At 43.6% G+C, this 24765-nt stretch overlaps 1 protein-coding gene across 11 annotated transcripts in view; it reads left to right on the forward strand.

Moving 5' to 3' along the window:
• ZNF346 (zinc finger protein 346) overlaps positions 1–24765 on the forward strand; it is a 53820-nt gene that overhangs the window by 2601 nt on the left and 26454 nt on the right. For 10 of the 11 annotated variants that reach the window (XM_032269858.1, XM_032269860.1, XM_032269857.1 and 7 more), the window contains exons 2-3: positions 20994–21097; positions 21637–21729. In XM_032269858.1, the coding sequence (XP_032125749.1) occupies positions 20994–21097; positions 21637–21729 (197 nt within the window). The remainder of the gene's footprint in view (positions 1–20993; positions 21098–21636; positions 21730–24765) is intronic. The other variant, XM_032269852.1, reaches the window with a different exon arrangement.

The raw sequence follows: 24765 nt of genomic DNA on the forward strand, positions 1-24765 counted from the left end.
TTCATTAATTTGATGAACATTCACTGATGCCTGCTCTGGACCCAGAACTGGCTGGGCTTCAGAGCTACAGTGTGTCAGGGGAAGATACTGCCCTTGCCCTGGGGAGGCTTGCAATCTAGTCCAGGAAGCAGACACCAAAAGAGTTCCAGTGTAATGTAAGGGATGCAGTGATGAGGAATGTGTTAAGAGTTGGAGGTGCACAAAAAGAAAGTGACGTTTGCCCTGGATCTTGAAGCAGAAAACACAGAGACTGTGCTTTGAAAAGTGAACTATCTGCTTATGTGTATATGAGTGTACAGTGACACTGTTACGACCCAGTTCATTTCCCTGTTCTCACTTCTTCCACATTTATATGAAATCTAAGTAGACACCTGCAACACTAAGTTCTACTTACCCTTTGTCTTCTCCTAGCCCCTTCATTGAGTTATAATTTATATACCATACAAGTCACCCATTATATCTCCAATGATTGTTAGCAAATGTACAGAGTTGTATAGCCATTACCACAATCCAGTTTTAGAACATTTCCATCACCCCAGTTAGTTCCTTTGAGCTCATTTATATTAAATCCCCACTCCCACCTCCTGCCCTAGGCAACCAGTGATCTGTTTTCTGTCCAGGGTAATCTTTGGAGTTTGGCTTCTCTCAGCATGTTTTTGAAGTTCAGCCAAGTCATGGTGTGTATTAGTACTCCATTACTTTTTATTGATAAATAGAATTCCATTGTATGACTATAACACATTCTATTAATCCATTCATTAGTTCTGGACATTTGGATTGTTTCCAGTTTGGAGTTTTTGTGAATAATGCTGGTGTGAACATGCACAAGTTTTTGTGTAAACATACGTTTCATTTCTTGAGTATATCCCTAAGAATGGAATTGCTGGCTGAGCGCAGTGGCTCATGCCTATAATCCTAGCACTTTGCAAGGCCGAGATGGGCAGATCACCTGAGGTCAGGAGTTTGAGACCAGCCTGGCCAACATGGTGAAACTCCATCTCTTAAAAAAAAAAAGAATGGAATTGCTGGGTCATATCATAACTCTAATATATCTTTTTAATTTTTATTTTTTATATTTTTTATTTTTATCAAGATGATCTTGTTGCAGTAACTCTAATGAACTGCCAAACTGCTTTCCAAAATGGTTTCACCTTTTATATTTCTGCCATCAATGTATGAGGGTTTCAATTTTTCCATAACCTTGACAACACTTGTTGTGTTTTTTGATTATAGTCATTCTAGTGGGTATGTGGTGATACCTCATTGTGGTTTCCTACAGACTGAGGATACTGAGTACTTTTCATGGGCTTACCACCCATTTGTAGATCTTTGGTGAAATAATCTAGTCACATCATTTGCCTATTTTGTAATTGGGCTGTTTGTCTTCTACTGAGTTGTAAGAGTTGTCTATGTATTCTAGGTACAAGTCTTTTATTATAGATACGACTTCCAAATATTTCCCCCCAACTGTGATTTGTCTTTTCATTTTCTAAACAGTGTCTTTTGAAGCACAAAAGTTTTAAGTTTTGATGAAATTAAATTTATCAAGTTTTTTCTCCTGTGTACTGTGCTTTTAGTGTCATGTCTAAGAACTCTTTATGCTAACCCAAGGTTTGAGAAATTTTCTATTACAGATTTTCCTTTTCTTATAGTTTAAGCTCCTTACCTTTAGGTCTATGAATTATTACTATTGCAGGAAATTAAATAAAAGGTTCCTCTTCAAAGCTTTCTTCTTAGTTCATTACAAATAATAGTTTCTTCAAAGGTTAATTTACTTTAAAGCTTCTGCTAATTATCTTAAAGTAGCTGTTAGTCATAAAAAAAGAAATCAGTGCATCCCATGTTTTTAGTTCTTATACTTTAACCTAGATATTTGCCTTAACATACCTGGACAAGCCCAGGCAAGTCTTAGGTCGAAGCTTATTCCCCTTACTTATTTGAAAATGTTATCGCTTCTCTAAGCATTCCTCAGGTTACTTCCTCTTTTCCTTTGTTCTCCTTTGCCTTTATTTCTTTAGAAAATTTTCAAGTTTTTAGCCAATTGGGTCAAGCATAGAATGTGAGGCCCTGTTCCGGCCAATGCAAACTGGACACAGCAGTAGGACGATTGCGTCAGGTTATGAAAGTTATAAATGTCCCAGTTTCCTTGTTCAGGTGTGTTCTCGTGGCAAGACTGCCAGCGAGGTGCACCCTTCCTGCAGGAAGTAAACAAGCCTTGCTAAGTGATCCATTGTCTCGCTGAGGATTTTTCCTGACATTATAAACCCGTTTCTGACAACTATTATTATTTTTCAGACAGGGTCTCACTCTGTCGCCCAGGCTGTAGTGCAGTGGCATGATCATGGCTCACTGCAGCCTTGACCTCCTGGGTTCAGGTGATTCTACCACCTCAACCTCCTGAGTAACTGGGACTACAGGTGCTTACCACCACCACACCCAGTTAATTTTTTTTTTTTTTTTGTAGAGGCAGGCTTTCACCATGTTGCTTAGGAGGTCTGAATTATTTTGAGTTAATTTTTTATGTACAGTATGAGGTAAGAGTCAACATTTTTCTTTTTGCATTGTGTTATATGATTGTCCTAGCACTATTGGTTACAAAGACTATCCTTTCACTGTTGAATTGTTTTGACACTTGTGTTGGAAACCACTAGACAGTAGGCCTAAGGGTTTATTTCTAGACTCCCAATTCTGTTCCACTGATCTATATGCCTATTCTTGAGCTAGTACCACACTGTCTTGATTATTGTGACTTTATATTAAATTTTAAAATCTGGCAGTGTAAGTCCTCCAATTATGTTTTTTCCAAATTGTATTAGCCATCCTCTTATGTCGTTTGCATTTTCACATACATTTTATTATTATCCTTTTTTTTTTTTTTTTTTTTTTTTTGAGATGTAGTCTCACCCTGTCACCCAGGCTGGAGTGCAGTGGCGTGATCTCAGCTCACTGAAACCTCTGCCTCTTTGGTTCAAGCGATTCTTCTGCCTCAGCCTCCCAAGTAGTTAGAATTACGAGTGCATACCACCTTAGCCTCCCAAAGTGCTGGCATTACAGGCGTCAGCTACCACGCCCAGCCCCTTCCTCATCTTGTTTCTGAAAGTTTGTGAATTTGTGAAGGATGGATTGGTAATTTTTTTTTTTTTTTTTTTTTTTTGAGACAGAATCCCACTCTGTCGCTCAGACTAGAGTGCGGTGGGGTGATCTCTGCTCACTGCAGCCTCCCTATCCCAGGTTCAAGCGATTCTCTCACTTCAGCCTCCTGAGTAGCTGGGATTACAGGTGCACACCACCACCCCCAGCTAGTTTTTTTGTATTTTTAGTAAAGACAGATTTTCACCATGTTGGCCAGGCTGGTTTTGACCTCCTGATCTCAGGTGATCCACCTGCCTCAGCCTCCCAAAGTGCTGGGATTACAGGCGTGAGCCACCATACCCAGCCGGTAATATTTCTTTTCACAGTATTTTATAGAAGTGTCAACCTACAAGGAAGAGGCCAACACACAAAATACGATTTAAAGAGTTGATTTTTAAAGGCAAAGAAATGTGGACAACCCACTCTACGTAGTCAGGATGTTAATTCAAAAAAATATGTGGACAGAGAGTTGGACTGATAAAAAGTTGTCAAGAATTCTCACTGATTTACAGAAATCATATTGATTAGTGATTGGCTGTACATTGTTATGCCATAGGATGTAGGATATATCAGGTGGGGGGCATTATTAGGTTAATTTTTAACTACTTGTGGCGATAGCAAGTGTTGCCTGGGCTGGAGTGCAATGAATGGCACAATCTCAGCTCACTGCAACCTCCATCTCCCAGGTTCAAGCGATTGTCCTACCTCAGCCCTCCAAGTAGCTGGGATTACAGGCATGCACCACCATGCCCAGCTAATTTTTGTATTTTCAGTAGAGATGGGGTTTCACCATGTTGGCCAGACTGGTCTCGAACTCCTGACCTCAGGTGATCCGCCTGCCTCAGCCTCCCAGAGTGCTGGGATTACAGGTGGGAGCCTCCATGCCCGACCTAGCAAGCGGTTTTGATAGATGAATCATAGCTCAAAAAGGGGGAGTGGGAAGTGATTGCTGTCTCATTTTACTATCTCTCTGGGCCTGATTATTTAACAGGACTTGCATTCTTTAGATGAAAGTTATTTTCTTTGCTTTTAGCCATTACTGGACATTTAAAAAAAAAGAAAAAAAAAAGTTATTTCTGACCAATCTGGGCAACATGGAGAAACCCAGTCTCTACTAAAAATACAAAAATTAGCCGGGTGTGATGGCACATGCCTGTAATCCCAGCTACTCAGGTGGCTGAGGCACAAGAATCGCTTGAACCCAGGAGGCCAAGGTTGCAGCGAGCTAAGATTATGCCACTTCACTCCAGTCTGGGCAACACAGTTGAGACTCTGTCTCAAAAAATAAAAACAAACTTATTACCAGTGAAGCTACTTGGGCCTAAGCTTTTCTTTACTTTTCTTTCTTTCTTTTTTTTTTTTTTTTAAGATTATTTATTTATAGACAGGGTTTCTGTCACTCAGGCTAGAGGGCAATGGTACAATCATAGCTCACTGCAGCCTCAAACTCCCTCAAACTCAAAGCTAGGACTACAAGGGCATACCACCATGCTCAGCTAATTTTGTGTTTTTTTAGTAGAGACGGGGTTTCACCGTGTTGACCAGGATGGTCTCGATCTCTTGACCTCGTGATCCACCCGCCTCGGCCTCCCAAAGTGCTGGGATTACAGGCTTGAGCCACCGCGCCCGGCAATTTTGTGTTTTTTAATAGAGTGTCTTGCTCTATTAAGGACCCAGGCTGGTCTGGAACTCCTGGCCTCAAGTGCCTCCTGCCTCAGCCTCTCAAAGGGTTGGGATTATAGGCATGAGCCATGACACCCAGCTGGTTTGGGCTTTTCTTTGTGGAAAGATTTAATTATTTATTTACCTTTTTTTTTTTCTGAGTCTTGCTCTGTCGCCCAGGCTGGAGTGCAATGGCATGATCTCAGCTCATTATAGCCTCCGACTCCCAGGTTCAAGCAATTTTCTGCCTTGCCTCCCTAGTAGCTGGTATTACAGGCACACACTACCACACCCAGCTAATTTTTATATTTTTAGTAGAGATGCGGTTTCACCATCTTGGCCTGACTGGTCTTGAACTCCTTTTTTTTTTTTTTTTTTTTTTTTTAAGTTTTTTGTTTTGTTTTGTTTTGTTTTTTGTTTTTTTTTTTAACTCCTGTCCTCATGATCCACCCGCCTTGGCCTCACAGAGTGCTGGGATTACAGGCATGAGCCGCTTCACCTGGTCTCTTTACCTAAGTGTACTCAGATTTTTTTGTTTCTCCTTATGTCTTTTTTTTGTTTGTTTGTTTGTTTTTTGAGACAGGGTCTTGCCAGACAGGAGTGCAGTGATGCTCACTGCAGCCTCTGCTTCCCAGGTTTGAGTGATTCTTCTGCCTAAACCTTCAGATTAGCTGGAATTACAGGCATGTGCCACCATGCCTACCTAATTTTTTTCTATTTTTAGTAGAGCTGAAGTTTCGCTGTGTTGGCCAGGCTGGTCTCCTGACCTTAAATCATCCGTCCACCTCTGATTCCCCAAGTACTGGGATTACAGGCCTGAGGCCCCTGATTATTTTCTTGGTTAGTCTAGCTAAGAATTTGTCAGTTTTCTTGATCCTTTCTAGTTTCTAAGGTGAGATCTTAAGTTGCTGATTTGAGACCATTCTTTTTTTTTTTCTTTTTTTTTGAAACCATTCTTTTCTGATATAGATGTTTAAAATTATAAATTTCTCTTAAGCACTTGTGACATTATAAGATATATATATATTCCTCCACAGTTCCTGGCTCACAGCTTCTATAACCCTTGTAATTTCCTCAGTGACTAGAGTGGTTAAGACTGTCTTCTGTTAAAATATTTGACCTTTGTCCTTGGTTCCTGAAACACCTCTGCAACTGCTCCAGAGCAAGAACGGTGAAAGACCGGCTTTTGTTATTTATAACAAGCTCCTTTCAACCACACCTGGGTACATGTTAATAGGCTGATTTTTGGAAAGTCTCTAGATTACCGCATTCTGGTTGGCTGGTTGCCATGGGAACCAACCTTGTGCTCAGAGGATTGGAAGTTACAGCCCCCCTATGGGGGAGAAAGAAGTTGAAGGTCGACTTGATCACGGACACCCAATGATTCAATCAACCATCCCTACATAATAAAGTAGGAAAAAAAAAGTTATTACCAGTGAAGCTCTAGATTACCACATTCTAGTTGGCTGGTTGCCGTGGGAACCAACCATGTGCTCAAAGGGTTGGAAGTCACAGCACCTTCCCTGATGGGGGAGAAAGAAGCTGAAGGTCGAGTTGATATGGATAGCTGATGATTTAATCAACCATCCCTACGTAATGAAGCCTTCATAAAAACCCAAAGGACTGAGTCTGGGGGCTTCCAGGAAGGTGAACAAGAGCACATTCAGGTGCTGGAAGTGTGGCACACACCAATTTCATGGGATGGAAGCTCCTGCACATGAGACCCTTACAGACCTGGCCCTATATATCTCTTTATCTATTTGTATCTTTTAACATATCCATGAGGTTGGCCTGACACAGTGGCTCCTGCCTGTAATTCCAAAACCTTTGAGGTTGAGGTGGGAGTGTTAGTGGCTGTGAATCTCAATTTCTGCCTCCTCAGAAGAAAGAATTCGACCAGAGGGGTATAAGGCAGAGTGAGAAACCAAGGCAACTCTTAGAGCAGGAGTGAAAGTTTATTAAAAAGTTTTAGGGGCCAGGTGTGGCGGCTCATGCTCATAATCCCAGCACTTTGAGAGACTGAGGCGGGTGGATCATGAGGTCAGGAGTTCAAGACCAGCCTGACCAACATGGTGAAACCCCCCTCTACTAAAAATACAAAAATTAGCTGGGTGCAGTGGTGCGTGCCTGTAGTCCCAGCTACTGAGGAGGCTGAGGCAGGAGAATCACTTGAACCCAGAAGACAGAGAGGATGGAGTGAGCTGAGATCGTGCCACTGCACTCCAGCCTGGGCAACAGAGCAAGACTACTTCTCAAAAATTAAAAAAAAAAAAAAATTAAAGAGGCCAGCCGGGCGCGGTGGCTCACCTGTAATCCCAGCACTTTGGGAGGCTGAGGCGGGCGGATCACGAGGTCAGGAGGTCGAGACCACCCTGGCTAACACGGTTAAACTCCGTCTCTACTAAAAGTACAAAAAAATTAGCCGGGCATGGTGGCACGCGCCGTAATTTCAGCTACTCGGGAGGTTGAGGCAGAAGAATCGCTGGAACCTGGGAGTGGGAGGTTGCAGTGAGCTGACATCGGGCCACTGCACTCCAGCCTGGGCGACAGTGAGACTGCTTCTCCAAAAAAAAAGAAAAAAAAAAATGACAAATCAATTAAAAAATATTTTTAAAACTGTAGGGCAGGAATGAAAAGAAGTATACCTGGAATGGGGTCAAGAGGGCAGTGCGCGGTTTGACTTTTGACTTGGTATCTCACAAGGTAGCACACTTCCGGGGTCCTGCCTATTCTGCCCTGGTTTTTCCCTTGAGCGTGCGCTGTCTGCATTCACAGCGGCCTGCCAGTACCTGGGAGGGGCTGGAGGCGCAGTGTGTTTACTGACGTTGTGCACATGCTTGAAGTGTTTTTCGCTTTCCAGTAGAGTGTTACCAGTTAAATGCTGCCATTTTGCCTCTTACTGCGCATGCTTGAACCCACTCGCCTAACTCCGGAGATCTTATCAGGAAGCTGCTGATCCAGTTTCAGGTGCTTTGTTTTGAGACAGTCTCACTCGTTCGCGCAGGGTGGAGTGCAGTGGCACGATCTCGACTAACTGCAAGCAATTTTCCTGCCTCAGCCTCCCGAATAGCTGGGATTACAGGCATGCCCCACGATGACCGGCTAATTTTTTTTTTTTTTTTTTGAGATGGAGTCTCGCTCTGTCGCCCAGGCTGGAGTGCAGTAGCGCCTTCTCGGCTCACTGCAACCTCTGCCTCCCGGGTTCTTGCAATCTCTTGCCTCAGCCTCCAGAGGAGCTGGGACTACAGGCACACACCGCCACGCCCGGCTAATTTTTGTATTTTAGCAGAGACGGGGTTTCACCATGTGGCCCAGGCTGGTCTCGAACTCCTGAGCTCAGGCAATCAGCCCACCTTGGCCTCCCAAAGGGCTGGGATTACAGGCATGAGCCACCGCGCCCGGCCAATTTTGTATTTTTTTTTTTTTTTTTTTGAGACGGAGTCTCGCTCTTGTTACCCAGGCTGGAGTGCAATGGCGCGCTCTCGGCTCACCGCAACCTCCACCTCCTGGGTTCAGGCAATTCTCCTGCCTCAGCCTCCTGAGTAGCTGGGATTACAGGCACGCACCACCATGCCCAGCTAATTTTTTTGTATTTTTAGTAGAGACGGGGTTTCACCATGTTGACCAGGATGGTCTCGATCTCTTGACCTCGTGATCCACCCACCTCGGCCTCCCAAAGTGCTGGGATTACAGGCTTGAGCCACCGCGCCCGGCCCCCAATTTTGTATTTTTAGTAGAGACGGAGTTTCTCCATGTTGCTCAGGCTGGTCTCAAATTCCTGAGCTCAGGTGTTCCACCCGCCTCAGCCTCCCAAAGTTCCGGGATTATAGGTGTGAGCCACCGCACCTGGCCTCAGGTGTTTCTGTCTATGAGGAGACTGCCTTTCCCTGACGTCTCCTGTGACTAATCATTATTTTAGAGAGACAGTTTAATAACTACCTGACTGTCACCTGATGGTTGCCTGATATTCGTGGTTTTAGGGGGCCCTTTCCTGCTCTGATCATGTCTGCCTAGCTACCTACTGTAACAGGAGGATCACTTAAACTCAGGAGTTAGAGACAAGCTGGCAACATAGAGAGATGCCATCTCTACCAAAAAAAAGTTAAAAAGCTGGATGTGGAGATACGTGCCTGTTGTCCCAGCTAGTCAGGAAGCTGAGGCAGGAGGATCACTAGAGCCCAGGAGGTCAGTGAGCTGTGACCACCCTACTGCACTCCAACCTGGAAAATATAGTGAGATCCTGTCCCAAAATATATTAAATATATGTATAGTTTAGATTAATGTCTGTAGGTATTTTCTTGAGTTCTGTAAGCTGCTCTAGCGAATTAGATGAAAACATGGAACCTGCAATTGGCATCAGAAGTAGGGCTCAGTCTTGTGGGAATAAGCCCTCAACCTGTAGGATCTGAAGCTATTTTCAGGCAGATAGTGTCAAAATTGATTTGAGTTAGAGGACACCTGACTGGTGTCTACTGCAGAATTGGGTGCCTGGTTTCTGGGAGGAAAAAACCCACACGTATGGTCACAGAAGCGTTCTGTGTTGTAAAAGTAAAGTAGGATAAACTGAGTTTTTTTTCTCCAGAGCACTTTAGTTGTAATTCACAAATTTTTTAATGCTTTATTTTCATTTAAATCAGTTCAAAATAATTTCTAATTTCCCTTGTAATTTTTTCTTTGATCCATGTTACTCAATTTCCAAATACTTGAGAATTTCTCAGATTTTTTCCTATTGTTGACTTATGATTAAATTCATTGGATTCGAAGAATATCCTTATTAGTTAGTCCTTTTAAATGGAGTGAAACTGGACTGGGCACAGTGGCTCATGATGGTAATCCAAGCACTAGGAGACCAAGGCTGGCAGATCATTTGAGGTCAGGAGTTCAAGACCAGCCTGGCCAACATTGTGGAACCCCATCTCTACTAAAATACAAAAATTAGCCGGGCATGGTGGCAGGCACCTGTAATGACAGCTACTTTCGAGGCTGAGGCAGGAGAATCGCTTGAACCTGGGAGGCACAGGTTGCAATGAGCCAAGATTGCGCCACTGCACTTCAGCCTGGACAACAGAGTAAGCCTCCCTCTCAAAAAGAAAAATAGGGCCAGCATGGTGGTGCACACCCGTAATCCCAGCTCTTTGGGAGGCCGAGGTGGGTGGATCATGAGGTCAGGAGTTTGAGACCAGCCTGGCCAATATGGTGAAACCCCATCTCTACTAAAAATACAAAAATTAGCCAGGCATGGTGGCGTGTGCCTGTAGTTCCAGCTACTCAGGAGGCTGAGGCAAAAGAATCACTTGAACCCGGGAGGCAGAGGTTGCAGTTAGCCAAGATTGCACCACGGCACTGTAGCCTAGGTGACAGAGCAAGACTCCATCTCAAAAAAAAAAAAAAAAAACTCCAAAAGAAAGTCTGATAATGAGGCATGTCTAACCTCTTGTCCTGTCATGGCCAGGAACACCATTTTTCAGGTTTCTTTGGAGTTGCCTTGGTCAAGAGGTGTTCTGTTCAGTTGGTTGGGGAGTTTAGGATTTTTTTAGTTTACATATTGAAATTTCCAATTATTATTACTAGTTTGTCTGTTTTTAAAATTGTCAATTTTTTCTTGATGCATTTTGAGGCTCTGTTGTCAGGTTCATATATACGTATAATTTTTATATTTTCTTGATGTATTGACCCTTTCTCATTATGTCAAGGCCTTTTTTGCCTCTAATATTTTTTATACTAAAGTCTTTTGTCAGATAGTGACAGAACCATTCTAACTTTTATGATTATTTTTGCATAACATTTTTTTTCTATTCTTTTATCTCAACCTCTTTGTATCTTTGAACCTAAGGTATATCTTTCATAGATAGCATATAGTGGGAGCTTGCTTTTTTATCCAGTCTGATAGTCTCTGCCTTTTGAGTGTACTGTTTATTCATATTTTATTGATTGATATGAAAATTTCATTTTCCATTTTGCTTTATTTCCTTTCTGTTTTATGCTTCTCTTCCTCCATTACCGTCTTTTTTTGTGTGTTAAGTATTTTTAGTGTACCATTTTAATTCCTCTTGATTTTTTTTAAGTTTCTTGGTGGTACTCTAGGGTTTACAATATGCATCTTAACTCATCATAGTCTACTTCAAATTAATACTAACTTAATTCTGGTAAAATATAAGAATATTTAATACAGCTCTATTCCTCCTTCTTTGTCCTATTTTTGTCATGTATATTACATCTATGTATGTTATAAACCTAATGACTCAGTGTCATAATTACTGCTTTATATAGTATTATGTCCTCTAAAGAAGTTAAGAGAATAAATGAGAAAAAAATATATTTATAGAGTATTTCATATCAACCCACATATTTACCATTTCTGGTGTTCTTTATTTCTTCTTCTGGATTGAAATTACCATCTGGTGTCACTTCCTTTCAGCCTGAAGGGCTTCTTTTAGTATTTCTTACAAAACAGACCAGTTAGCCATGAATTTTCTTAATCTTTTTCTGAAAATGTATATGTTTTGCCTTCATTCTTGAATGATAGTTGTGTTGTATTATTTTATTCTTGAATAACAGCTGTATTGACATAAATTTCACATTCCATAAAATTCACCTGTTTAAAATGTACAATTCTGTGTTTTTTAGTATATTCACAAAGTTGTCCAACCATCACCACTGTCTAATTTTAGAACATTTTCATCACCCAGTAAAGAAATCCTGTGCCCAGGAGCAATCATCCCTAGCAATGACTTCTCTCCTCTCTCTATAGATTGATGCCCGTTCTGGACATTTTGTGACTGGCTTCTTTCACTGAGTGTAATGTTCGAAGGATCATTTGGCTGGATATAGAATTCTTAGTTGATTTTTTTTTTTTTTTTTATTTTTTTGAGACGGAGTTTTTGCTCTTGTTACCCAGGCTGGAGTGCAATGGCGCAATCTTGGCTCACCACAACCTCCATCTCCTGGGTTCAGGCAGCTCTCCTGCCTCAGCCTCCTGAGTAGCTGGGATTACAGGCACGTGCCACTATGCCCAGCTAATTTTTTGTATTTTTAGTAGAGACAGGGTTTCACCATGTTGACCAGGATGGTCTCGATCTTTTGACCTCGTGATCCACCCGCCTCGGCCTCCCAAAGTGCTGGGATTACAGGCTTGAGCCACCACGCCCGGCCCTTAGTTGACATTTTTATTCTTTTTCAACACTTTGAATATGTCATTCCACTGCCAAATAAGAAGTTGTCATTAATTGAATTATTCCACTGTACCTGATGAGTCATTTTTCTGTCTCAGTGCTTTCAGAATTTTCTGTCTTTGCCTCTCAACAGTTTGACTGTGATGTCTCTACATGCAGCTCTCTTCATATTTTTCCTACTTTAGATTCCTTGATATTTTAGAATGTGTAGCTTAATGTATTTCATCAAATATGGGAGGTTTTTGGACATTTTCTTCAAATATTTTTTCTTTTTTTTTTTTGAGATGGAGTCTCGCTCTGTTGCCCAGGCTGGAGTGCAGTGGTGCTATTTAGGCTTACTGCACCCTCTGCCTCCTGGGTTCAAGCAGTTCTCCTGCCTCAGCCTCCCAAGCAACTGAGACTACAGGTACATGCCACCATGCCCAGCTAATTTTTTGTATTTTTAGTAGAGACAGGGCTTCACCATATTGGCAAGGCTGGTCTCTAACTCCCGACCTTGTGATCTACCCAACTCAGCTTCCAAAGTGCTGGGATTACAGGCATGAGCCACTGCGTCCAACTCAAATATTTTTTTCTATTCTTTCCCTCTCTTCTCTCTTCTTCTGAGGTTCTCCTTATACATATGTTGGCATGCTTAAAGTTTTTCCATAATCTCTGAAGCTTGTTCGTTATTCTTCAATGTTATTTCTCTTTGTTCTTCAGATCAGCTGTATCTTTAAGTTCACTGATTCCTCTGTAATTTCGAACTTGCTATTGAGCTCCTCTAGCAAATTTATTTTACTTTATTTTATTGAGATGGAGTCTCACTCTGTCGCCCAGGATGGAGTGCAGTGGTGGCAATCTCGGCTCTCTGAAACCTCCGCCTCCTGGGTTCAAGTGATTCTCCTGCTTCAGTCTCCTGAGTAGGCGTGTGCCACCACCCCCAGCTAGTTTTTTGTATTTTAGTAGAGACATGATTTCACCATGTTGATCAGCCTGATCTCAAACTCCTGAGCTCGTGATCTGCCTGCCTTCGCCTCCCAAAGTGCTGGGCTTACAGACGTGAGCCACCGCGCCTGGCCTTATTTTATTTATTGTAATTTCAGCTCCAGAATTTCCATTTGTTTCTGTTTATTAGCAGCACATCATCAGTACCCTTACATTTACTTTATTGCCTTCTTTCTTTATGCCTCCCGAGCGGCTGGGATTACAGACGTGCACCACCATGCCCAGCTAATTTTTGTGTTTTTTAGTAGAGACGGGGTTTTACCATGTTGGCCAGGGTGGTCTCAAACTCCTGACCTCAGGTGACCCACCCGCCTTGGCCTCCCAAAGTGCTGGGATTATAGGAGGGAGCCACGACGCCCAGCCTCTTTATGTCCTTTTCATTGGATAAAAATTTGAGCTTCTTTAGACCATCAGCAGTATGGATTTGGCTAGGCATCGTCGCCCATGCCTGTAGTCCCAGGTGCTTGAGAGGCTGATGCAGAAGGATCACTTGAGGCCAGGATCAGCCTAGGCAACATAATAAGAGTCTGACTCTAAAAAATTAAATTTAAAACAAAAACAGGCCGGGCACAGTGGCTCATGCCTGTAATCCCAGCACTTTGGGAGGCCGAGGCAGGTGGATCACAAGGTCAGGAGATTGAGACCATCCTGACCAACGTGATGAAACCCTGTCTCTACTAAAAATACAAAAATTAGCTGGGCATGGTGGTGCGTGCCTGTAGTCCCAGCTATTTGGGAGGCTGAGGCACGAGAATTGCTTGAACCGGGACCTGGGAGGCAGAGGTTACAGTGAGCTGAGATCGTGCCGTTGCACTCCAGCCTGGCGACAGAGCAAGACTCTCTGTCTCAAAAAACAAACAAACAAACAAAACCAGTATGGACTGCTAAGTAGACTTAATAGGACCATCTTGTTCATTCTTGTAGGCCAAACTGCCCATTAAAATACTTCATTGCTAGCCAGGCATGGTGGCTCATGCCTGTAATCCCAGCACTTTGGGAGGACGAGGCTGGAGGATCACAAGGTCAAGAGATCTAGACCATCGTGGCCAGCATGGGGAAACCCCGTCTTTGCTAAAAAAAATACAAAAAAAATTAGCTGGACGTGGTGGTACACGCCTGTGGTCCCAGCTACTCGGGAGGCTGAGGCAAAGAATCGCTTGAACCCAGGAGGCGGATGTTGCAGTGAGCCAAGATTGCGCCACTGCACTCCAGCCTAGTGACAGAGCAAGACTCCGTCTCAAAAAAAAAAAAAACTACATTGCCTAACCATTCTCACCCATGGTTAGATTATACCCAACCTCCCTTTCCTACAATCGTTTGAGGGGTTTTTTTTTGCTATTGAGACAGGGAGTCTTTCTGTGTCACCCAGCAGAAGTGCAGTGGCAAAATTATGGCTCACTGTAGCCTGGAACTGCTAGACTCAGGTGATCCCCCCATGTCAGCTTCCCCAGGAATCAGGACCAGAAGCGTGCGCGACCATACCTAGATAATTTTTAAAGTTTTTTTGTAAAGATGAGGTCTCACTTTGCTACCTAGGTTTGGTTTCAAACTCCTGGCATCAAGCAGTCCTCTAGCCCCAGCCTCCCGGTGTTGGGATTATAGGCATGGGCCACTGACCCAGCCCTAGGATCTTTTATTTTCTGCTTTCTAACTATAGCTGTACCTAAAAACTCTCTACCTCCTAATAAGCTGGGTAGTAAATAGGTTTCATCTTTCTAAGGACCATCTTCAGTCAGTTGATGAATTTATATAGTAGAACTCAATTGTAGATTCTAAAGTCACATGTAGGCCTCAGGAATAGCAAGTCATTTTTGAGACAGGGTCTCACTCCACACCAAGGCTGGAGTGCAGCAGTGCAATCCTAGCTCACTGCAGCCTCCACCTCCCAAACTCAGGTGATCCTCCCACCTCAGCCATCTGAGTAGCTAAGATAACAAGGGTGCGCCACCACACCCAGCTAATTTTTTGTAGTTTTTTATAGAGATGGGGTTTCACCATGTTGCCCAGGCTGGTCTTGAACTCCTGGGTTCAAACGATCCTCCCACCTCAGCCTCCTGAATAGCTGGGACTACAGGTGCATGCATGCTACCACACCTGGCTTAAATTTACTTAATTTCCTTTTTTTTTTTTTTTTTTTTTTAAATTTTGAGACAGGGTCCTGCTCTGTCACCCAAAATGGAGGCTGGAGTGCAGTGGTGTGATCACAGCTCATTTAACTGCAGCCTTGACCTCCTGGGCTCAAGTTCAAATGATCCTCCCACCTCAGCCTACCAAGTAGCTGGGACTACAGGTATGCACTGAGCTAATCTTTATTTTTTGTAAAGACAGGATCCCACTATGTTGCCCAGGCTAGTTCTTGAACTCCTGGGCTCAAGTGATCCTCCCATCTCAGCCTCCCAAAGTGCTGGAATTATAGGCATGAACCATCACACCCAGCCCCTAAATGTGTTGTTTATTAATTATCTTGCTGTCCCACAGAAGCTCTCTGTGTCCCTACTTCATCAACCCTGTGAAAAGCAGCCCTGTGCTTCATACTCTAGATTGCATCTCTCAACCTCTGCCCCATACATCTTCTACTTGGCTATCATGTGGATATAAATTAAATCCTGCGAATACTTAACATCTTATAAGATGTAGAATGCAGAAATGAAGCCGGGCGCGGTGGCTCAAGCCTGTAATCCCAGCACTTTGGGAGGCCGAGGCGGGTGGATCACGAGGTCAAGAGATCGAGACCATCCTGGTCAACATGGTGAAACCCCGTCTCTACTAAAAATACAAAAAATTAGCTGGGCATGGTGGCACGAGCCTGTAATCCCAGCTACTCAGGAGGCTGAGGCAGGAGAATTGCCTGAACCCAGGAGGCGGAGGTTGCGGTGAGCCGAGATCGCGCCATTGCACTCCAGCCTGGGTAATGAGCGAAACTCCGTCTCAAAAAAAAAAAAAAAAAAAAAGAAATGTAGTAAAGACCATATTTCTGTGCCTCTTGGCTATTGTTGCTGTTAAGAAAGGTCATGGAACTGTGAGATCTTCCTACATCAGTTTTCCTGCATCCATTGTCCAGCTTCATAGGTTGAGAGAGAAGTTGTTACAGTCAAAGCATCTTGCTTCCAGCAAAGCTGTGAAGGAAGCCTCAGAGACTGTATGTCACCTATTGGAACATATATGCATTATTCCTGAAGATGTTTCTGGATGCCCAACCTAGTACCATATTTTCAGCCTCTCCAATGATTTTCTTTTCTTTTCTTTTTTTGAGATGGAATCTCACTCTGTCGCCCAGGCTGAAATGTAGTGGCATGATCTTGGCTCACTGCAACCTCTGCCGCCTGAGTTCAAGTGATCCTCATGCCTCAGCCTCCCAAGTAGCTGGGATTACAGGCGTACACTCCCATGCCTGCCTAATTTTTGTATTTTTGGTAGAGACAGGGTTTAGCCATGTTGGTGAGGCTGGTCTTGAACTCCTGGCCTCAAGCAATCTACCTGCCATGGTCTCCCCAAGTATTAGGATTACAGACTGAGCCACCAAACCCTGCATCTCCAGTGAATGAATGAAAAGCACCTCATTTCCCATATCAAATCTTTTGCATCCTGGAAAGATAGTTGGTAGTTAGATTAAAGGTGTATGCAGATATCATGGCAAAAAGGATGTGTAGTCATGCTGCCATCTCAGAATTTTGATCTTTTTTTATTTTTATTTTTTGAGACGGAGTTTCACTCTTGTTACCCAGGCTGGAGTACAATGGCGCGATCCTGGTCACTGCAACCTCTGCCTACTGGGTTCAAGTGGTTCTGCTGTCTCAGCTCCTGAGTAACTGGGATTACAGGCACCTGCCACCACACTCAGCTAATTGAGGGTTTTTTTTGTTTTGTTTTTTTTTTTTGAGACAGTCTTGCTGTGTCTCCCAGCCTGGAGTGCAGTGGCACAATCTCCGCTCACTGCAGCCTCCACCTCCTGGGTTCAAGTGATTCTTCTGCCTCAGCCTCCCAACTAGCTGGGACTACAGCCACCTGCTACTACGCCCAGCTATTTTTTTGTATTTTTAGTAGAGACAGGGTTTCACTATGTTGGACAGGCTGGTCTTGAACTCCTGACCTCGTGATCTGCCCACCTAGGCCTCCCAAAGTGCTCATATTACAGGTGTGAGCCACCACCCCTGGTCTAATTGACAATTTTACCTAAGGTTTTTTTTTCCCCTCTGTGGGCCTTAGCTTTCTCCAGCCTTATAAACCTCTCGGTTTTTGTGGTTCAGGAATTTGGGAAGGGCTTGGTTAGATCGTTCTGATTCAGGATCTCTTACGCAGTTGCAGTCAGATGGTGGCTCAAGTTGAAACAGCAGGGGAATGGAGCTTCTGGGGGCTAGAGCTGAAACGACAGCAGGGTGGAGCTTCTGGGGTCTGGCCAGACATCTCTCTCTTTTCATGTGGTGTCAGGAACTCTCCCTGTTGTCTTGATGCATGAAATAGTCTGGGCTTCCTCACAGCTTGGTGGCCTCAGAGCAGACTGCTTACATGGTGGCCAAAGACTTTAAAAGCCAATATTCCCAATTTGGTTCCTTTTTATAATTTATATCTTAGTGTGTTTATGTTCCTTAGTGATCAGATCAGCTAGCGATTGAACAGGATCTTGTTCCTAAACACCTGGAGCCTATAAGGCCTTGGTCTTGTACTGTTGGATCTGTGTGTTGGTAGGGAAGCATATTCAAAATTCAAGTCATTTTGAGATCTACCCTGGCTTTTACTTCCCACGAGGTCCTTTTGCATCTCTTACATGTGTGTATGCAGCCTCAGGGTGGGCCATGAGTATGTGGTTAACTTGGGCCCTCTCAGGTCTACATTGTCACACGGTGTCAGCCAGGAACACACCTCCAGCCAGTCGAGCCTTTGGCTCTTCCTGCTTACTGCCTTGGAGATCATCAATTATCAGCAATATTGCTGCATACAAAGGAAATCAAGTGATTTCCTTCCTTCTGTGTGGAAGCTATTTGTTTTCATGGCCAACACCTTGTTGCCAGAGTTTCTACACCAACTGTGTGTGGGAGGGGATGAGAGCAGCCTCACCTGAGCCTGGAAAGTTGAGGCTACAGTGAGCTGACATTATGTCACTGCATTCCACTGTGGGCACTGCAGCCTGGGCAACCCTGCGTTTTTTTTTTTTTCCCCCTGTCTGAAAAAAAGAAAGCCACTGATTCTACTGTTTTTTCCACGGAGGGGAAAAAAACCTGAAGTCCAGCAGTTTTACAAGCATAAAAGTTGCTCAGATTGTTAAGTTCCATTGGTTAACTTCCAGAGTGCTGAAGTGGCTGGTTTTGTCAGTTTTGTCCTGTTTTATTGTTGCTTTTGCAGGAGAGGATCTCCTCACTCTTCCTTGGCCAGAAGTTCCACCCTGTACTCACCTTGTTTTATATTCAACTTCGCTTCCTCTACCTGACTTAAAAATTGGGAAGGTCCCAAGGCTCAGTCTCTGAACCTCTTTCCTTCTTCATCTACACTAGGCGTTCTCTTCCAGCCCCACAGCATTAAATATGACTGATATACCAGTGATTCCCCATTTATATTTCCAGGTCTTACCTCCCCCTTGAGCTTCAAGTGACTGACAGATCTGAATCTCCAACTCATCTCCATCTATATGTATCTGATAGACCACTCACACTCATATAACGAAACATCTTTAATTTTTCCTCCAAGGCTATCTTCCCGCAATTCTAGTCTATTCACTTGTTCAAGTTCAAAACCTAGGAGTTATCTTTGACTTCTTTCCTTCCTTCACTCCCACTCCCACATCCAGTCTAAGAAATCAGATGTCAAATCTACTGCCGGAACATAATTCCAAATTCATTCATTTTTCTCTGTCTCCACTGACAACCTGCCTAGTCCAAGCTTCCATCGTCTATTCTCTGAAGACTACAACAGCCTCCTTTGTTCTTTCTGCTTCCATTCTTGTCCCCATATAGTCTGTTGACACAACTGTCAGAGTAATCTTTTCAAGGGCAAACAAGATCTTGTCACCTCCCATTACACCAACAATAAAATCTGTAGTTCATACTATGGCTTATGGAGCCTTGTATTCATTCAACGTGATCTACTAGGCCTCAAGCTGTCTCTCCAACTTAATTTCCTACCATTCTTCTCTCATTCATCATATTCTTTTTTTTTTTTTTTTTTTTTTTTTGAGACAGAGTTTCACTCATGTTACCCAGGCTGGAGTGCAGTGGCACAATCTCGGCTCATTTTAACCTCCTCTGCCCCCAAATTCAAGTGATTCTCCTGCCTCAGCTTTCCAAGTAGCTGGGATTACAGGCATGCACCACCATACCTGGCTAATTTTGTATTTTCAGTAGAGATGGGGTTTTACCATGTTGGCCAGGCTGGTCTCGAACTCTTGACCTCAGGTGATCCACCCACCTCGGCCTCCCAGAGTGCTGGGATTACAGGTATAAGCAACTGCGTTCGGTTGCCTCTGACACTGTTTTAAAAGCTCTAGGCCAACTTTGTTTAGAGTCACTCCTCTTGGTTTTTTTGAGCATAGCTAAGCCAGGCAAAGTCTGTCACAAATGTTTACCATTGTAAGAGAAAAATGCAGAAGTAAAAAGAGATCTTTAGGTGCCTAAAAGGGCTGACATAGGTAAGTTTTAGATTTTGTGGATTAGGGAGAGGCATCTTAAAAGCTCCCCACAAAGAACCTCCTTCCAGGGCATTGACCCTTTTTTTTTTTTTTTTTTTTTTTTGAGACGGGGGCTTGCTCTGTTACCCAGGCTGGAGTACAGTGACACTAACATGGCTCAGTGTAGCCTCGGCCTCCTGGGCTCAAGCAATCCTTTTGTCTCTGTCTCAGCCTCCCATGAAGCTGGGATTACAGATATGTGCCACTACCCCCAGCTAGTTTTTGGTTTGTTGATTTCTGTGTAGAGACAGAGTCTCAACATCTTGCCCAGGCTGGTCTCAAACTCCTGGGCTCAATCGTCCTCCCACCTCAGCTTCCCAAAATGCTGGGATTACAGGCGTGAGCCATCATGCCTGGCCTTGATCACTCTTTGGCCGAGACCAGGAGATTAAAATATGGGCTTGCCCTCCTCTCCCTCCCAGTTTTAGACTCTGCCTCTGCCACATATTGCCAGTGGCATGATAGAACTAATGCCTTGGGAGAGATTTTTACCTCTCCTCAAAAAGGTAAGACTTCTCCAGGTCCAATAATTAGCACAGGTTAATACCATGTTTCCTACAGTATGGCACTTATGTAATATGTCATGTGATTTTATTTTATTTATTTATTTTGAGATGGAGTCTAGCTCTGTCACCCAAGTTGGAGTTAGTGGCATGACCTCAGCTCACTGCAGCCTCCACCTCCCAGGTTCAAGCACTTCTCCTGCCCAGTCTCCCAAGTAGCACTGGATTACAGGTGTGCACCACCACGCCTGGCTAATTTTTGTGTTTTTGGTAGAGGTATGTTGGCCAGGATGGTCTCAAACTCCTGACCTCAAGTGATCTGCCCACCTCAGCCTTCCAAAGTGCTGGCATTACAGGCTTGAGCCACCACACCCAGCCCTGTTACATAATTTTAAATGTTTCAAAGTTAATCGAGAACAATGAGAAAGCATTCCCTTTTCGAGCCTGTCAGTCCTCCTGATTCTATCTGGGAATAAGTTTCAGTTGGGTACTACCATGTCTTAAAACCTCTCAGCACAGTTTCTGAGACAATTCCGAAACTTAAGACAGTTTCATTCCCTGGGGAATGCTCCAAGCCTCATTTTTATCATACTTATTTTTATTGGTATCTACTTAAGTTTATGATCTAAAGATTCCTTTTTAAAAGAAGTTCCTAAGTAAAGAAAGTTGGCATACATAAAATTATAAAATAAGTAACAGTGTAGGTGGTGTGAGAACATAGCATGAGTCATGGCGGCAGTAGGAGAGGATGGCTGAGGTCCGCCAGTGTCCTAGTATGGCATCCCATTATTCATTGCCTGTGTTTGAGGCAGAGTTCAAACACAGTGCTGTTGAGGTAGTGTTTGTCAACTCACTGATTTCTTATTTTCCCCTTTGTAGTGGAGCACATGATCCAGAAGAACGAGTGTCTCTTCACCAACACCCAATGTAAGGTTTGCTGCGCCTTGCTTATTTCTGAGTCCCAGAAGCTGGCACATTACCAGGTATGCCATCATAATTTTAGAACTGCGTTTCTTTTCAGATCCAGTGCCAAGCCCCTCATTCTCCCTGGCTTGCATGGTGAAGTGTAATTGCTTAACCACCCAGATGTTGCCTTCATGCATGTTGGCTTGTGCCTTGAAGATTGACTTAATTTCTCTGAGTCTCATCTCTCCTATCCAAATCAGGATCATTATATGTATATCTTCCCTTGCAGCTTGGCATAGAATAAAATATGAGCTTTGGCTTTAAATAGATCTGAGTTTGAATCAAAACTCTGCTACTCATCTTGGGCGAGAAACTTCATCATTTTTAGACTGAGTTTCCTCATCAAATGGTCATAATTTTCTCATAGATTGTTTGTGAAGATTAAATTTGATAGCTGTAAAGTGCCTTACACAGAGTAGGAACTCAAACTTCCCTCACCTCCTTCTCAAAACTTTTTGTGAGGATGAGTCAGATGAAAATCTAGTAAGCGTTTTTGAGTGCCTTCAGTATGAAGTGGCATTTGGCTATCTTTGATCTTTTTCCTGGGTTCTTGCAGAGCAAAAAACATGCCAACAAAGTGAAGAGATACCTAGCAATCCATGGAATGGAGACATTAAAGGGGGAAACGAAGAAGCTAGACTCAGATCAGGTAATACAGCTGCCATATCAAGCTTGCTTGTTTCCTGATGAAGCCAGCCAGCAGGTTGGTGTGATGAACAAGTCAGACTGTCTCGGCTTCAGATCCCAGCTCTGTTGTGTGACTTGGGCAAATCTGTTACTTCACGAAGTCTCGATTTCTTCCTCTATAAAAATGAGGATGGAAACATCAACTATCTTTCAAGATTTTTCCAAACTAAAATGAGGGCATGTTTATAAAAAGCACCTAATTCAGAGCCTGGCACATAGTAGGGACTCAGTAATGGAGCTCGTGTTACATGTTACCACCTAGTGGTTTATTGGAGCAAGACAAGAGAAAGTGGAAAGAAGCCAGGCTGCTTGCTTTCTTGAGAGCCAGGGAAAAGACCTAAGTTCAGCACTTGGATATTTTGAATAAATAAGCAGAAGGAACACCTTTCCATATGCCTGCTCTGATTGAGGGGTGATCACATGTGGTTTTTGGCTCAGAAATACTATGAGCATTATGCTGAAGCAACCCCCAGTCCCTCGGGAGTATCATCTCATTATGGGAAGAGAAGTTGAGCAGACTAGGGCTCCAAGCTGGCTCTGCGTCTTGCTGGTTGGGTAACTTTGGCCAAGTCACTTAACCTCTGTGAACTTCACTCATAAAATAGAGATAATTCCTACTTCATAAGGGTATTGTGAAGTAAAGTTTCAATTCCTAACAGATGCTCAATAAATAAGAGTTTACTCTGTAAACTGCTACCTCCTTATTATGGTAGCCACAGGTTAGGAAGGGACTTGTTTATCTCTTCTCAAAATTCACTGGACCCCTCCCCTGGTTTCCCTTATTATTATTTATTTTATTTATTTATCCCTGGTTTCCCTCCTTTCTTTTTTTTTTTTTTTTTTTTTTTTTTTGAGATGGAGTTTCGTTCTTTTTACCCAGGCTGGAGTGCAATTGCGCGATCTCGGCTCACCGCAACCTCCGCCTCCTGGGTTCAGGCAATTCTCCTGCCTCAGCCTCCTGAGTAGCTGGGATTACAGGCACACGCCACCATGCCCAGCTAATTTTTTGTAATTTTAGTAGAGACGGGGTTTCACCATGTTGACCAGGATGGTCTCGATCTCTTGACCTCGTGATCCACCCACCTCGGCCTCCCAAAGTGCTGGGATTACAGGCTTGAGCCACCGCGCCCGGCCTGGTTTCCCTCCTTTCTATCTATTTCTCTAACTGTCTGTCTATTTATTTTTGAGACAGGATCTGCCTCTGTCACCCAGGCTGGAGTGCAGTGGTGCAATCATGGCTCACTGCAGCTTCAACCTCCCAAGCTCAAGTGAATCCTCCCACTTCAGCCTCCCAGGTAGCTAGGTCTACAGGCACACATCACCATATCTGGCTAACTGGAGTGCAGTGATGCAATCTCAGCTCACTGCAACCTCCGCCTCCTGGATTCAAGCAATTCTTATGCCTCAGCCTCCCAAGTAGGTGGGACTACAGGTGTGCGTCACCACGCCCAGCTGATTTTTGTATTTTTAGTAGAGACAGGGTTTCACCATGTTGGCCAGGCTGGTCTCAAATCCCTGACCTCAAGTGATTTGCCTGTCTCAGCCTCCCAAAGTGCTGGGATTACAAGTGTGAGCCACTGTGCCCAGCCACCTGGCTAATTTTTAAAACATTTTTTTGTAGAGATAGGGTCATGCTTTGTCTTGAGTTCTTGGGCTCAAGCAATCCTCCCACCTCAGCCTCCCAAAGTACGAGGATTATAGGTGTGAGCCACTGCGTCTGGCCCTCTTCTTATAATTTATAATTCAGAAAGGCAAGATCAACTCTGTGACCCTGGGCAAATCATTTTACATCTTTGCACCTTGGTTCCTTTAACTTCAGGATGGCTGGCTTGGTGGTTCAAATGAAATTGCAGCATCTAGGCTGGGCGCGGTGGCTCACGCCTGTAATCCCAACACTTTGGGATGCCGAGGCGGGTGGAACACCTGAGGTCGGGAGTTCAAGACCAGCCTGACCAACATGAAGAAATCCCATCTCTATAAAAAAGAAAGAAACAAACAAACAAACAAAAAAACAAATTGCAGCATCTTTCCACCTCCTACCCCCTACACCACCAACAGAGAATTACCAAGCCCAAAATGTCAGTAGTGCCAAGGTTGACAAATACCTAGTAAATACCCTATTCAGATATCAGGCTTTCTCAAAGAGATGTTAATGCAGTCTTGAAATACATGGTTTTCTAGCCTAATCATAATCAACAAGTAGAACCCAATGGGAAGCCAGATGCAGTGGCTCATGCCTGTAATCTTAGCACTTTAGGTGGCTGAGGTGGATAGATTGCTTGAGCTCAGGAGTTTGAGACCAGCCTGGACAACATGGTGAAACTCCATCTTTACAAAAATTAGCCGGGTGTGGTGGCATGCACCTGTAATTCAGCTACTTGCAGGGGTGAGGTGGGAGAATTACTTGAGCCTCGAAGGTGAAGATTGCAGTGAGCCGAGATCACACCACTGCACTCTAGCCTGGTTGACAGAGTGAGACCTTGTCTCGAAACAACCCCACAAAACCCAATGGTCCATTTGTTCAGCAAACCCTGAGCATCTGCTGTGTGCCAGACTCCAGCTGGGTGTGAAGGATAGGAAACAAAGATGAGTCAAATAGTCCCTGTCCCAGTGTCACACTTGAATCCACAGAAAAGTCTCCTATGCTAAGACACTGTCAGTTTATGGTGGCAAGTGGTATGACAGAGGTCTATTTAATGTACTCTGGGAGTACAGAAGAGGAGCAGGGTTAATTCTTCCTGGAATACACAGACAAAAGGACTAGATAGTTGTTTACTGAATTTTTTTTTTTTTTTTTTTTTGGAGTGAAAGTTCCCCAGAAGAAGAGCTTATATTTAAATTGGGTTTTGAAGGCTAAGCAGACACACTGCTAGGCAGGAAAGGAAGAAAAAGCATTTTAGACAGTAGGAATGGCCCAAGAAAACAAGGAAGCATCAGAGAATAAAGTGGGGGATGATGAATAGAGCCTGGGATGAAGTAGCTGGAGAAGAATCTAGAA

Source organism: Sapajus apella, unplaced genomic scaffold (assembly GCF_009761245.1).
Source record: "Sapajus apella isolate SASKATOON/1434 unplaced genomic scaffold, GSC_monkey_1.0 scaffold200, whole genome shotgun sequence".
In the NCBI taxonomy this organism is placed as follows: domain Eukaryota; kingdom Metazoa; phylum Chordata; class Mammalia; order Primates; family Cebidae; genus Sapajus; species Sapajus apella.